The sequence below is a fragment of the Lepisosteus platostomus genome, chromosome 17 (genome assembly GCF_059453375.1).
Source record: "Lepisosteus platostomus isolate fLepPlt1 chromosome 17, fLepPlt1.hap1, whole genome shotgun sequence".
In the NCBI taxonomy this organism is placed as follows: Eukaryota; Metazoa; Chordata; class Actinopteri; order Semionotiformes; family Lepisosteidae; genus Lepisosteus; species Lepisosteus platostomus.
Window position 1 is genome coordinate 22807873 of NC_142627.1, and position 15364 is coordinate 22823236.

The 15364-nt window shown below is 34.9% G+C and overlaps 1 protein-coding gene across 1 annotated transcript in view; it reads right to left on the minus strand.

Moving 5' to 3' along the window:
* Nucleotides 1-15364, minus strand: part of LOC148646414 (CUB and sushi domain-containing protein 1-like) — a 611078-nt gene that overhangs the window by 20804 nt on the left and 574910 nt on the right. Inside the window, exons 49-55 of the mRNA XM_088609709.1 lie at nucleotides 13607-13795; nucleotides 10294-10479; nucleotides 9144-9338; nucleotides 6898-7071; nucleotides 5812-5985; nucleotides 5085-5258; nucleotides 2119-2307 (exon numbers count right to left, since the gene is read on the minus strand). Coding sequence (XP_088465835.1) covers nucleotides 2119-2307; nucleotides 5085-5258; nucleotides 5812-5985; nucleotides 6898-7071; nucleotides 9144-9338; nucleotides 10294-10479; nucleotides 13607-13795 — 1281 coding nt within the window. The remainder of the gene's footprint in view (nucleotides 1-2118; nucleotides 2308-5084; nucleotides 5259-5811; nucleotides 5986-6897; nucleotides 7072-9143; nucleotides 9339-10293; nucleotides 10480-13606; nucleotides 13796-15364) is intronic.

Genomic DNA, 15364 nt, shown 5'->3' on the forward strand with positions numbered 1-15364 from the left:
AGAAAAGAAGTCTGAACTGAAGTGTCAGAAACTCCAACTCTAAAGTAAGAAACAATTCATTTCCTCAGAAACCCCAAAGGGTGAACACTTGTTAAAGTTTAGAATCTACTAAAACAATCAGAAATGTAACATTTTCTGTACAATTCAGATTAACTGAGACTTAATGTCAGCTGTTAACTCTACTGCAAGGTACAAAAGACGTGTTTGCCAGAAAAAAAGCAATTTGCTTAGAGTCAATTGTATCGTCATGCACAGTAAGTTTCTACCTAAAGTTAAAAAAAAACTCTTTTTCTAGGGTCATTATTAAGCTTTATTTTACTACATTGGTATTATTCACACACTGTTCTCTGGATTTCAATTTGAATATACATACAGTATATTAGATATTTATTATAATATAGTATATTATATTTATTTTGTTTTCTGAGTACATAAAAGGAAAATTCAAAGGTCTGGGGGAAAGAGTGGAAAGAATGTGGCATTTTATCCTGTTGGTTATTTCAGTAATTTTAAAAAACAAAGTTATATAATACTGTTACTTAAACATTAATAAAATTATACTTGTGTACATGATCTTCCACAACACACCATGTGTCATCATTAGGTTATTAATTAACTTGAAACACAAGTGACTCTCACGGTTCATGATCATTTTAGTTTATACCCCCCCCAATCTGACATGATCAATCATTAAGCTTCACTACTTGTACAGGCAGATAAGGACCATACTGTACATGTGTTTGAATTCAACAGTGCCCACAGCAAAGCAATTCAACTCCTGCTGAACCTCACAAGTCTCTGCCACACACCAGCAGGCCATGTCCTGCCTCAGGCCTACAATTCCCTGGCTTACAGAAGCCCCCAGGTCCAGTTCAGTGCCATTGCTTAGGAAACCCCTGTCATAATCATCTCATGACTTGAAGTAGAAATATCTTGACTGCAGATGACAAGCTCACTATTTGAATTTAGTATCATGGTGATCACTGTTGTTTGATGTATATCTGAGTATTACAAAGTGATCCCACTCCACATTACACTGAGAAGATGACTTCTGCAGGTCAGAACCTGAGGGTGTATGATGTGTCATTGTGTTACCCTCATTAAAGGGTAACATCATAAAAAAATACACACACATGTAATGCTTGTCTTACTTCTCTTGGTCTTTCCGACTTTCATATTCTAGCTATGGGGTCATTTTAAGTCATCACTGTAAATAAAAATGTGCTCTCAATTGACTTATCTTTCTCTGGTTAAACTGTCTAATCCTCTATTTATCTGGCTAACTAAAGGGGGAAAAATACATACCTGAAATGAGATCTGACTTATAATAATACTGGATTTGGAGCTCATGTTTCAGGGTATTTTAAAGAAATTAAATAAAAAAAAAACAAAATTTTACACAGACTGCTGCATATGATTTGTTAATTTAAATTTTGTATGTCCTTGATTAATTCAACAATATGTGTGATTTTATGTTCATTTGCTGAAAGTTAATTAACATGGACGTTTCACAAGTAGGAATAAAAATACTAAAATCTCAAATGAAGTAAGTTATAGGTGTCAAAACAAAACCAATTAAAATATTAAAATCACTTGCAGAAAGATCATTTGTTTCCAAATTACACGATGCTCAATAAGATAGAACTCATGCTAAAGCACTCATGACTTCCCATGGGAAAGAGTCAGACAAGCATATTATTACTGCTCTTATTGATCCCCTCTATATATAAATACATTATCTGTTTGATTCCTATAAAGAAAGCAAATGCTCATGAAAACATCAATCTTTCCCACTGACATTAATGTAACATTTAAAAGCTTTTAAATTTCTTACCATATGTATAATACTGTACCTATAATAACATATAAAATACACAGTATACAATGAGCTTACAATTACAGACCTACAAAAGTCTGAATTGTGTTAAAACAAGATGTAAAACAAGATATTAGCAGTAGCTGAAGTGCTGAGAACTTCATTTATCTTTAAAAATAATCACCTTGAACTTACATACTATAAATCTATCTGGTCAATCAAAAAAAAAAAAAGAATATATGCAGTAAACTAAAACAAATGCCAAGTCTATTTTGACACCAAAATGTAAAGGAAATACTTACGCAGGCACTTAGGAAGAGATCTGTCCCAGAAGCCATTGGACTGGCAGCTGAGCACGGAGGATCCTAGCAGGTAGAAGCCTTTCTTGCAGTGATACATTATACTGGTCCTGTAGCTGAAACTTTCAGGGTAATGCTGCTGAGGGTGACGGATAGCATTTTCCACAAACCCGGGATCTGAACAGTTTACAACTGCAACAGAAAATGAGGTGTTTACATCGTAACAAGCAAACTTGGAAAACTGCAGGATCAATAGAGTGAGTTCTACAGCAGCTGTGGGACTTTTGACATGTTCGTTTAAATGGAAAACAGCAAGAAAAATGCCAGAGTGTACAGCAAACCATACAGTATACTGTAAATACAATCACTAACAGCACTATCTATCAATCACATCTAACAGCTCTTTGAGTTGTTATTGAGATATTTTATAAAGCTATAATTTGACTCATTCACATGGTTGTTGAACTGTATATATAGTCTGTGATAGAACTTCCAAACAGTGCACACTGGATGTAAAACAAAGAAAAAGGATGAAAATAAATACAACTGAAATAAGTAATGGGAATACATTTGTACCAAAATTGCATGGTTCCTGAAGGGATCCTAGAGTAATTTTAACTGAATTATCTATAAATCAAACAAAAGAACCAAGAAATGTATCCCTAGCAGGAAAGAAGAAATATATTAAAATGTGAATTCGTTTCTCAACAGCATCAGTTTCTCCAGGGAATATATCAATTCATATTCAGGAATAACTGTATAAATTTTTACCACTGAATTATAATGTGAGGATGTGCATTAACCAATATGAACAAAAGAACAACGGCAAAGGACTTGGCATTGGTTATTGCTTAATAAAATACTGGAGTAGAGCACAGAACATATGCTGTAAAATTCTATCCAATTTATTTTCCACACTAAGTAAAAATACAAATCGAAGGTTCTGCATATGAGTTTTCTGCTTCTTTGCCTGTAAGCCAGAAGATTGCTAAGCAGCAAACAAGCCAGTGTTTTTTTCCTGGTACAGCTGACTGGACAAGAGTATTTGGTCATTGCCCTTCGCTAGAAAAGACTAAAGTTTAAATCAGGTCTAGAGGGAAACACAACAGATTTCCTTCACTGTGCGACAGCTGCCAAGAAAATGAGCTCTGGCAGTCTCAATTAAACCTCCAGGGACAGGAAAAAAACACACTGATAATCTGGCACCTGCTATTGACATGTTCTCCCCTGGTGTTAATAGCAATACAATTATACAGGTAGTTGAATAAAACAAGTAATTGTAAGATCTTAATTCAGAAACAGGGAATGCATACAGTACATTGAATGTAGTCAATTAAGTAATAAGTGATTGCCAGCAAAGTCCATGAGTGGCATAGATTACATAGATCTGAAAGCATAATACCACAAAAGGCAATTACAGTACTTGATATTGCAAGGTCTGTTCCACTTGTATGTGAAATACACCGTGTGGATTTTGTGTGGTTATGTGTAGCTATTTTGATGATTATTAAGAATCATTATCGTCACTAATTATGAAAAGGGGATGTAAGACCGGTTTCACAATCTTTTTAGCACTTGTGCAGGAGGTCTTAGAAAGATGTTTAGAAACATCTTTAAAAGAAAAATGACTTCATGCATTTTAAGGAGAGTTGAGGTAGGCTACTTAATGGATTAACATTAGTCAAGCTTTTTCTGTGGCTGCTTGCAGGATACTGCTCACTTAGTAGATGCACACTGCTCAATTTTCAAAGAAAATTTTAAACCTCATGCAGCCTGATTTTTTGTTCAACGTGCCTGTCATACAGTTTCATATTGGAAAAGTAAAGACTGTACATTATAAATAAATTATATTTTTAAGATCCCCTTAGACTGCAAAAAATTATATGTACAAACATTTAAGAATTGAAACAGAAAACGGGACAATAAAAATGTGCACCATATCGTGCTATATGTCCTTTTATAACCATCGCATTTCACTAAACGGATACTAATTCTGCCTGGCTGTAATCTGTACCCAACTTCTCATCTGGGGTGAAGAACAAGATGTATTTCAAAACGCAAAAAGACAATTTTTCAAAACAAATACAGTAAGCTGCTGTATGTTTTTACAGTCACAAATATGAGCAAGTCTTGGAGATAAGCTACTTGCTCTCACATTAATCAATGGACAGCTGTTGTCTTGATGAGAACAAGCCCAAAGTTGTCAGGACAACAGAAGGAAAAAAACATTTTAATAAAATCGGTATATTTAAACAAATAAATAAGCTTTGTGCCTGGAAACAGATCCCATAATTCTAATAAATGTAATTTTAAAGTGTATTTCTTAATAATAGTATACCTATTTGTGAATATACAATTATAGCAGAATCTCTAAATCATTTATTCAACATGTCACTATGCAGATTTAGTCAAAACAAGTAGTGAGAACTAATTGCTTGGTACAACCTTGGATGGGATAAGCATCTGTGTCATTAACATAGTATTGAAATGTCCTCTCATTTTACTTAACATCACATTCACATAACATTAAAATTTAAATCAGAATTAATTTTAATTCTATAATATAACATTGTAAATCTGCATATATATATATATTTTAAGATATTTAATTTGTTCTAGAAAATATATATGACATTTCAAATGCACAGTGTATGTTTAGTTTTTTTCTATTCATTGTTTGACGTAATTCAAATTGGAGTCCAGAATCACAGATTATCATGAAAAAGTCTGGCTGCCATATCGTAACACTGTGCAATGCAGATGACTGCTCATTTGGCTGCCTTTGATGAAGTTAGCATTTGCCTCATATAATTAATGTTCTATTCATAAGCCACTTTGGCGCACCGATGGAAAAAAAAAACAAGCATTTTGCTATGGATTACAAATGCATTTCTTTCCAAATACAGTGCAAGGCCTATCAAAATAAAAATATCGCTCTGACTGCTGCAGAAAATAACCATAGAGCTTACCTCTGCACGTTGGAAGGGGGCCGTTCCACTGCCCGTTCACTCGGCACTGTGCTCGTGGAGCGCCGTGTAGTAAATACCCTGTATTGCAGGTAAAGTTTACAATGTCGTTCAGATTAAATTCACTTCCATTGGTACGACCATTTGCTGGGTTGCCAGGGTGACCACATGTTATCGCTGTAATAAAATACAGAGTACGTACACAGTAATGAGAGATACAGTATATACAGTATACTGCGATCAATTAAGTTCATAAAGCAAATTCCCTGCTTGGTTCAACTTATCTATAAAATAAGCAGAAGAAACAAGTGTAGTTAGCACTGACTTGGACTAACTGTAAAGCACAAGATGCCACAGATATGATCAGTGATGCCTACTGGCAGGTGTGACCACCTTCTGTCCTGACAGACACTTACAGTCTGTGAGGCATCAACGACCACAGACATCTCACAAGAACCTTAGAGAGACTTGTTCAAAGATGCTGTAAGGTATCAATGTAGGGCAGGCTTTGTCATTTTGGAAAATAAGATGTGTCTTCCATTTTATTCATATTTCCAAATCCATTTTTGACCAACATACAGTACATGCTATTTAAATATTATTTGTGCTAGACATAGTATTCCTGGAATACTTTCAATATGGCTGACGCAACAGTCTGTGTCTGTTCTCATCAATGCAGTGTTTTCTGTAATGGTTAAAGGACTTACAAATGGAAATGAACAATACTTACGAACACAGACAGGAGCTTTTCCTGACCACTTGTGGTCTTGTTGGCAAATCCGAACAGACGTGCCTATAAGTCTAAAACCAAGGTTGCACTGGTAGACTACTGTATCTCGATAACTGAATCCATCACCACTAATGTGTCCATTAGTGATTGGCTCAGGAGACCCACAATGCCCAGCTATGGATAAAAAAATATACATATAACATCGTACCTTATTGTTAAATATTATCCCTAAATGGCTTGCAGCACAGTTTGTGGTTCCCAATAAATTCTTCTTCAACTTTGTGATTTAACGGAACACTTTGAGCATTAGAAAGAACAGTCAGTCTGGCAATGAGCAGAAAAACAAGCATAATATCTTTTCAGATGTTCCCTCCTGTTTTCATCCTGTGTGCTATGAAGGTGATACAAAAAGTTCCATGCAGAAATGTTCAGCCCTCTGAGGGGAATTGTCAAGGTCTTTCAATAACACCTTTAAGAGAACAATGGACTTCATCATTAAAAAAAATAGATATTTCAGATTATTCTAAAATCCAAAGTGGAAGGCGATTTTAGAATCACTGACACAAAATCTACAAATATTTTTATTTTACTAACATCTTCGGTAAAGGGGACACTGACTTTTCTATTTTGCAGTGGTCTTCTCTGTTTGAGAGTTCAAACTTCAGAGACTTCCAGCTGTTTGGATTATTGAGATAGACTTTGCTCTGCATTCCAGAATGTAGGCAGAAATTAGTCATTTAAAATACACTATTTTTTAAAAAAAAGTATTTTATCTGAAGCTGAAACCTGTAGCTGAAGGATATCTATTTAATTACGAAATTCTATTAAATGACTCATCTGCTATAAATCTGTTGCATCTACTGTATCTCCTGATGCAACAGATCTATTTAAAACAGATGTGAATGAGATCTCTGTGGGCAGACTGAAAAGTTACACACTATATGACATAGACTAGGAATCAGATGAAAGAATAATAGAACTATAAAACCCAATAAATAAAAACTAATAAACACAGGTTTTTTTAAATGGTTGGGATTTCCATTGGAAATCTAGAAAGCTAACTGAATATACACAGATTGTTCTTACCAAGGCATCTAGTTTCAGAACTAGTCCACAACCCATTGGCACCACACTCCCTCACATGAGATCCTGCTAAGGTGTATCCAGTGTTGCACGTAAATATTGCCGTGGCTCCGAAGGTGCTTAGGGTGCCAATCTTATTACCATTGGGAGGAGACGGCAGCTCTCCACAAGAAATGACTGCAAATAACAAATAGAATGTGGTCAATATGGGCACTGCTGTACCGTGTCACACACACCTCAGAAACAGATCACGGGCCTGTTGGAGTTATTTCTTTCAAAAATATCTAACTTCCCTAGAGCAGAAATAACCAGACCTGGCAATTGGAGTATTACATTTGTACTTTTTGATACCTTAAAGGTGGTACAGTATCATGCGGCTAAGAAATGTTTTAGGCACACCAATATTCAGCACTTGTCAGTGCTTCCTGAAAACAGCAATGAAGCTACTTTGGAGAGAAGCCATGTGGAAAATGAAGTAGTCCTTCATTGCCTTGCCTTGTCCTTGCCGTTACCTGGAGTAGGTTCAATGTCGGTATGCATTGCTACGTAGAGCGATTTAAATATGTGATTTCAGAAGGGAGAGAAAATGGGACAAGAACATGTGTACACCTTTACAGTACGTCTCTCTAAATTAAATATTTCTCATGTCAGGCTGACCCTATAGAAATGACAGTCACATTGCTGTCCACAACTTCAATGAAGCTCTTGAGTTACAAAAACCATTACACTTTGACCTAATAATCAATTGGTCCATTGCCATATCATTCTGCACTTCTGCACCACATCTACACAAAACCTTGTTTCATTGCTGTGGAGGACTTGGCTCCACTATTAGTGAGTCTTCCTGAGGTCACCAACCTCCCATATAATGGTATAAAGGCACTGTTCAAATACATGGGCATATTTACCAATTTAGAAAAGGGGGCACAAATTAAACAGGAAACTATGGACTACACACACAAAATTCTTACAATCGAACTTCCAAAACATTTTCAAACCACCACTGTTGATAACATAAAATAATAATAAACTATTATATATAACACCTTTAAAGGTGGCTTCTCAGAGTGCTTTACAGAATGACAAGAACAATAAATAAAAAGAATACACAAGATATAACACAATTACAATACACAGAGGAGACCGTGGATGGTGGTATTAAGTATAGTAGGAGCATGCTACCATGGTATCTCTTTCATTAGCAATTTCTAAAATCAAAATCCTATACTTTTAGGCCTACTCCATTTTTGTAATATTATCCTGATTAGGGTCTTTTATTTCATAAGAATCGGTGTGCCGTTACCACTGCAGTACTTCTGCCTCGTTTGCAATGTTCAGATCTATTTCCTTGTTCTGTAAAAATCTGGACCAAGGTACTCTCAGTTCTTGTAAATAACAGTACTAAATGTTAGGTTAAAATTAAAAAAAAGCAAGAAGGGAATTCATTAATAACTTAGATAAAGTCATGGACTGGTTAGTCATGGATTGGTTTGACATAATTGTTAAGTGAAACATGATCCACACAAATGGCAAAAGGAATACGAGTGTGTTTTGTGTAGATTCTTTGCACTCATTAAAATGTAGGGAAGAAATAAAAACCAAAATGCCTAAGTATACAGTATATGACAAATTAAATCTAGGTAACTTGTGCTAAGGTTTTATAATGTAAATGTAAAATCTCATTTAGAATATTGTGTGCAGTTTTAGTCAATATGCTGATTGTGTTATGAGATCAGATATGAAAAACTGTGCTGATCTAGAAATATATATACTTGACTAGAACACTAATCCACGTCCGTTACTTATTCACACTGCTGCTTCAGTTATTATATATTATATAGTACTTTATAATGGAAAATCTCTACATGAATGGCTCACCAATGGCACACATTTTCTGAAGAAAAAATACATTTTCAGGAACTTAATGAGAATGCCACAATAATCAGTCGTCACTGGTGGGAATAGTGGGATATTCACTGTTTATTATCAACCCAGGATGCTTTCTTGTTGCAGTGCATGCCATGAGACTGTTTTCACAGGTCTGCAAAGTCAGTTCTATCTAAAAAATTACAATTATTCTATATCTGAAAAACCTCCTGATCTAGAGCCATATAGTTCCATTACACATTCCTTGTAATGGAGGGGGCACTGTTATATTCCTTGGAGCATTACCCATTATGACCCTGAAGTTCTTATGGCATTGAGAGAAATCAAAGTCCATCTAAATATAAGATGTCTCTAATCCTTACTTTTGCATGCTGCTTTCTCTTCACTTCCACTCCAGGTGCCATTAGCTAGGCACTGTACAATTCTCCGACCACCCAAGAAATAGCCAGGAGCGCAGCTTAGCATTATCTGGGCTCCATATTCATTCTGAGATCCTGAAATCAACCTCCAGACCATATGTTCCGATAGGATGGTCTCAATATTTGGGCATTCCACCGCTGTAAACAAAGAATAGGCATGTGTTAACTGACAGTTTATTTCACAGAAAAATACAGAAAGTAAACTACAAAATCTATATTTTACACACTGGCTCACAAGGCAGCTTCTGTGTAATAAAACAATTTCGAATTGAGGGGTTCTGGTTTTACCTGTTGACAATCTGTGGGTCTAATTTCAAAACTACAAATTTTTATTTCCTTAGGAGTGGACAAGTAGCTAACAGTTTGCATGCAAGGTTAAGGTGTGAATATTCTAAATAATATATGGAAACGGACATCTACAACTGCTTAAAAGGTGAGATCATTCTACAATATAAATGAATACAGTAGAAATTAACTAGGTTCTGATATATGACAGTTGAGATCTTCCAAACAGATCTTGTTTTATATTTAAAAGTATTATGCCAAATTAAACATGCAGAATAATTGTTCAATGTACTTGACAGCTGTTTAAGATCAGAACGATACAGTAATTATGTACAGTATACTGTAAATAGTATAGTATCTGATATCTCACAGTTAACAAAGTGCATTGTAGAAATACAAAAGGAAAAGGAAAAGTAAGTTTCACACAATATTCATTTTTTCTGATAACTCTTGAAACGGGACCTAATGATTAGATGAAAGAACTGTATGGCTCTAGATATGTCAAAAGAAATAAATGGATATCTATGGTGACATCCAAGACTGAAGGGAGACCCATAACCACTTGCTTTTTATTACTGTAGTGTTTCTGGTATTGATGATCCTGTCTTTCCATCATACTTCACTCCAATTAAATCGATTGTGTACAGCCGAATCTTTTTTTAATAAAAAAAAAAACTTAAAATGTGCTAATCTTTAAATATACTTTGTTGGAGTCTGGATTAAGCTAAGTCTTGTTATCGAAGCTGATACACCTCACGAAGTTTAGAAACAGAAGTGTTTTTGGACATAAAACATCTTGATTTCTTACGTAAGCACTGAGGAGGCTGTCCTCTGTTGCTCCATGTGCCCTCTTCCTGGCAGACAGCGGTGCTGGAACGAGTGGATTCCAGTCGGTAGCCTTCATTGCACTGGTAGTGAACTCTGCTACCCACAGTGTACTGATTCCCATGGAAGGTACCATTGCCCGGAGGTCCAGGAATCCCACAAGATACAGCTGGAAAGGTGGAGAAAAAGGAAGAACACTAGATCACTCTTTTGAACACAATTGCTCTACAAGTCAAATGTTTTTTTTCTTTCTATACTGTATGTAGATCAGCTGTCATAAAAACACATGTTTTTAACTGGAATGAAACTACTGTGGGCATAGTTTGTTGATTTAATTTTTAATTGATCCTAATACTATATATTCTATTCTTGGGCAATTGGATTATGCTGTCTTCTCAGAAGTAAGGCAGGATAAAAACGGTTGTATTAGTAAAGGTGATATGAAGGAGGGACGTTTTTCTAGCCGCTGTGGTGATATTGAGAAAACGAGAAGGAAATTTATACATGTGCAAGTGGATTTCTCAAAAGGTCCCGAAAAATTTAAACTAAAAATGAAACCCCAAAATTTTAAGATCCAAGATTATTAGATATTATTTTACAATCTGTTGTGGAAAACAAACATGTTCTAAACAAAAGTTCTTATCTGAAGACTATTAAAAAAAATCTTCTATCTTCTGTTTCTTCTTAATTAAAAAAAGCTTAAACCCCACCAATATTTTTATTTTTAAAGCAAAGCAATGGGACCAATTAAGCAGAAAAAAGTATATATCTTTTCCAACTGTATTGAAAAGTAGGTAATGAAAACTATACATAATAAATTAAAGGAGTACAATGGTCTAGCATGTTTTAAAGATCTTAACAAAGCACTCAAGAGAGGGAATATGACCCCAGAATGAAAAACATTGTCTTCTTTCCTGGCTTTAAGACATGATTAGGCCTAATTGGTCAATACTGTGCTGCCTTTAAATAACAGGATTACACTGAGTGGTTCCAATTATGAAAATAAATAAGGATACGAGCATTGCACTTGAATCCAGAGCTCCTGCCATTGAATGCTTTGAGCATTCAGTTTTCCCAGTTTAATGGTAATGCCACCTAATTTTTTAGCAGAATTAGTTCACAATGGGAAGGTCAGATAGACAAGGTTGCCTTAACAGCGCTTATTTAGAAAAAATCAACTTAGAATTAACAGCCGTCAATCCACTGGTCTTTACTACTGCTAAGAAATGACTCGGTTCGTGCTCCCTTCTGAAACAATTACGGTCATGTCTACCCATCATTTTTGTTGCAGAATACCCACAGCTTCTTTAGCATCGACTGCAGAAGTGATGGTGGCTTTCCCTGACAACACTGCAAGTTGCATTCTACTGCATCCAATGATCTCTGTTGTACAGGGCATCCCAGACACTTATACCACCCAGCTAATAACATACAGTAGTCCAAGCTCACACTGATATGATCATGCCATCTGTTATACAGTACCAAGGAATTAGTTTCTATAAACTGGAATCACAGACTGGAAGCTGTAACAGAGTAGGGATGTACAGTAGATTTTGATATTTATATCCTGCATTGAATAATAAGATAATCACAGATCATGCCATACTGTAGGCTTGACAGGCTGTTGTTCATCTACGCAGATTATGATCATTAAATAATGTGGAAATTTTGTGACGCAGTTCAGGGTTTCCCAGCTAGCTAATGGAGTAACCCTGATTATATTCAGTGGTGTCTACACTATAATAAACAACAATTACTCAACCACTTTTACTGGAGGAGGCACTAAGGGCCCTTCTTCATTGTTTTAAAAGGAAACAGAGAAAAGATTTCTCAAACGTTACTGAGAAATCTAAATAACAAAACCACTCAAAAACAAAGGTATTATACTCAGGGGTGCTACCTATACACAGTTAATCTGGAAGAAAGTAGGAACAAAGTAAGTCCAGTTCTTGAAATACAATTTTAGATGACAATGTTTAAAATCTAAAACTATATAAAAAAGTTCAGCTTTTCTTTAAAAACTGAAGATTTTATTTAGCGGTGAGTTTCACAAAGGCCTTATATCACAAGTCTTTGATTTATTTGCTGTTAGCATTTAGCTATAATAATGTGACCCCCCATATTTAAAAGAGGCAGACTCACAAAAAAAAACATTCAAGAAACCCAATATTTGCATTTCCAAAACCTTGATCTAAAATGTTTTTCAAAGTACTCGTCATACTTACAAAAAACATTTTTATCACTGACCTAATTAAGTTCCTCTCTTCTCTTCTAATGTAAGGGATACAGAAGTTAATAATTTTCACCATCCATTTGAACATCATGTTTAGTGTGTTTAACTAAGAAAGAATAGGTTACTAGCTGAATTATTTTGTGTTCCGTTTATACAGTAGCTACATGTGAAAAAGGTTGCTTTATGTTCCAAACTAAATTTAATTTATGTGTTAATATCACGTATAATGGTCTGTTTGTGTAATCTGCTTTCACAGCAGGATGTAGCATTATACTGTATATTGAATCCGTCTCCAAATTAGATTAAAAGTAGGCAGTGTTTAATAACACCCAATGAAGTAATGGGAACAACAACTAATGTAATCAAAAAAGATAAAGCAATACTGGTCAGGAAATGGAATGATAGTGAAAGCTGAGCTACTGTATGCAGAATGACGTTTGACTTCTTCTATAAAACTTTGATATGTGACGAATACCAAAGATTGTATCAGTTCCGATTTGTTCCCATTCTATTATCCCCAAACTATCAAATGAAAGTCAATCTAATTTTTTCAATTCAGTTTCCTAAAAAACTAAAATATACCCAAGAAATTGAAACAGTCACTCCCTAAAAAAGACAGATAGATCTATCTTAAATTTAGATAGAGCTGAATGAACCCAATAGTTTTTTTATGGCAATATATTCTCTCATTATGATAATTAGTGGAAAAATGAATGAACAGTGACCACAAAACAACATATAAAGTTAATTCAAATTTGTTTTTCTTGTCGTTCTGTATGTAAGGCCTTGCTGTCAAGCTTTTATTAGCAACAGGGATGCTACTTTAAGGGAACAACCACCTCTGAAGGTTGTCTGGATACATCGAATTCACTGAGCTATGAAACAAAATTGATTAGTCACACTGGTGACTAATCTGATGAATGAGATTAACAAGTGCCAAAATACTCAAAATATATAGTGTTTTAAATATAACTGGAGCCAACATGCAATTTTGGTTTAATTATTTAATTTCTTAAATGAAGTGAAATGAAATATACATATAGGTCATTAAAAAAGCTGTTACCTTGACAGAGTGGAACTGGGGAATCCCAGTGATATAATCCATTTTGATGGAGTTTGCAGGTTGTATTACTTTGACCAACAAGCCTGTAGCCTGCATTACAGAAATAGTACAATCTGCTGCCTGCGTTCCCTCGTGTTCTGTTGAAAACGCCACCATTTCTTGGAACGCTGTTCACACTACAATATGAAGCTAAATTACAAGAAATAGAATAGAAAGTTGGAATCAAAAAAGGCAATTTGTGTGACTCTCTTAATTAATTTTTTATATCTATGATTAAAAAGTGAAATAAAAACCTTGGCTCCACCTCCTACGGCTCTCTTTGTCTTACAGAAATAAGATTAAATCGGACATCACTGGAGTTCAGAGAGCTAGGGAACCCTTACTGTTCATACAGTACACATTTTATAAAAATCTAAAAATGATAACAATAAAAATCAGGGACTTTTACAAGGCTCTTTACAATTCCATTTTAAATAAAGTACAGATTAGAATAGGTAACCAGTAAACATTTTAATGAAACACTCAGCTACTGAAGTCCTAACCAGTTCCCTCCTTGCCTGCTACATCAGGAGGGACAGGGTGATTGAAGCAGTGTACCTTCCACTTTGATAAGTTTCATACTTTTCTCCTCATCTGTGCCTTTATACTGTACAGTTTTATCCCTGAGGTGTTTTAAGAGCTCCTTGGTCTTCATTGTTGAATATTTGTTTGAAATTCACATACTGACCTTACAGAGTAAGTGCATTTATTCTGAAATCACATGAATGACTGTTACCACACAATCTACTTATTGTGAGGTTCTTTAAAGTAATTGTGTGCATTTAAATTAATTTTGCCAGGGTAATTTTAAACTTATGCAGTTATGACTTTCATTTTTTCATTCCATGTTAAGTTATTTATTTTCTTTTGTTTCTTGCTTGGACGGTGTGGTGTTGGTTCTGTACATAACACATATGAATTGCTTTAAGCAACAAAACATGAAAAGTGTGCAAGAGTCTGCATATTTTTGCAAGGCACTGTATAACTGTACAGTTAGAAATTCTGGAAAATCAGCAATCTTTCTCTATTGAATCAAGTGCAGGGGGTTATACTGTATATACAGTATACACTAGCAAATGTATTAAAAGCAAACGTGAAGGCATGGAAGCCGAAATCAAAACGTTTTCCAAGTTAGAGTTTTCACAGTAGCTTTGTAAGAACTCTTAATAAAAGCTAAACCTCAGTTTTGGACATTTAAGTCCAAAACCAATATATAGTACATTATGCACTTTTAAGTCATATCGTTTCCTTTTTCACATGCTCTAATCCATACGCAGCACCTACATCCTTCAGATTAATAGTCCTAAAAGGTTCGCTCCAGGTTCTGGATGACTAGACCATATTTTAAAACCTAGGGCAGCATCAAATTATAATTTGCTTTGATCAAAGCCCAGTGGACTGTTAAAAAATAAATTTGAAAGTACTGATCATTAAAAAAAGCCTTTTTACTAGGTAAGGATTCAGCTCCCATAGCAGTTTTGTAAAGATCAAGAGGAAGTATACTAGACTCTCATGTTAAACTTTGCTAAATTACTTAAAAGATTTTCAAGAAATTTAATTACAAAAGTGGGCAGGTGCTGAACTGTGCCATTTTAAAGGCACACTATTTTAATCTAGCTAATGTTTCCAGTATTTCTAAATAGGAGAGATAATTGTAATAACCATCCTAATATTTTCTGGATGTTTAATTTTCACTTTCATCATGACAGTAATTCAAAT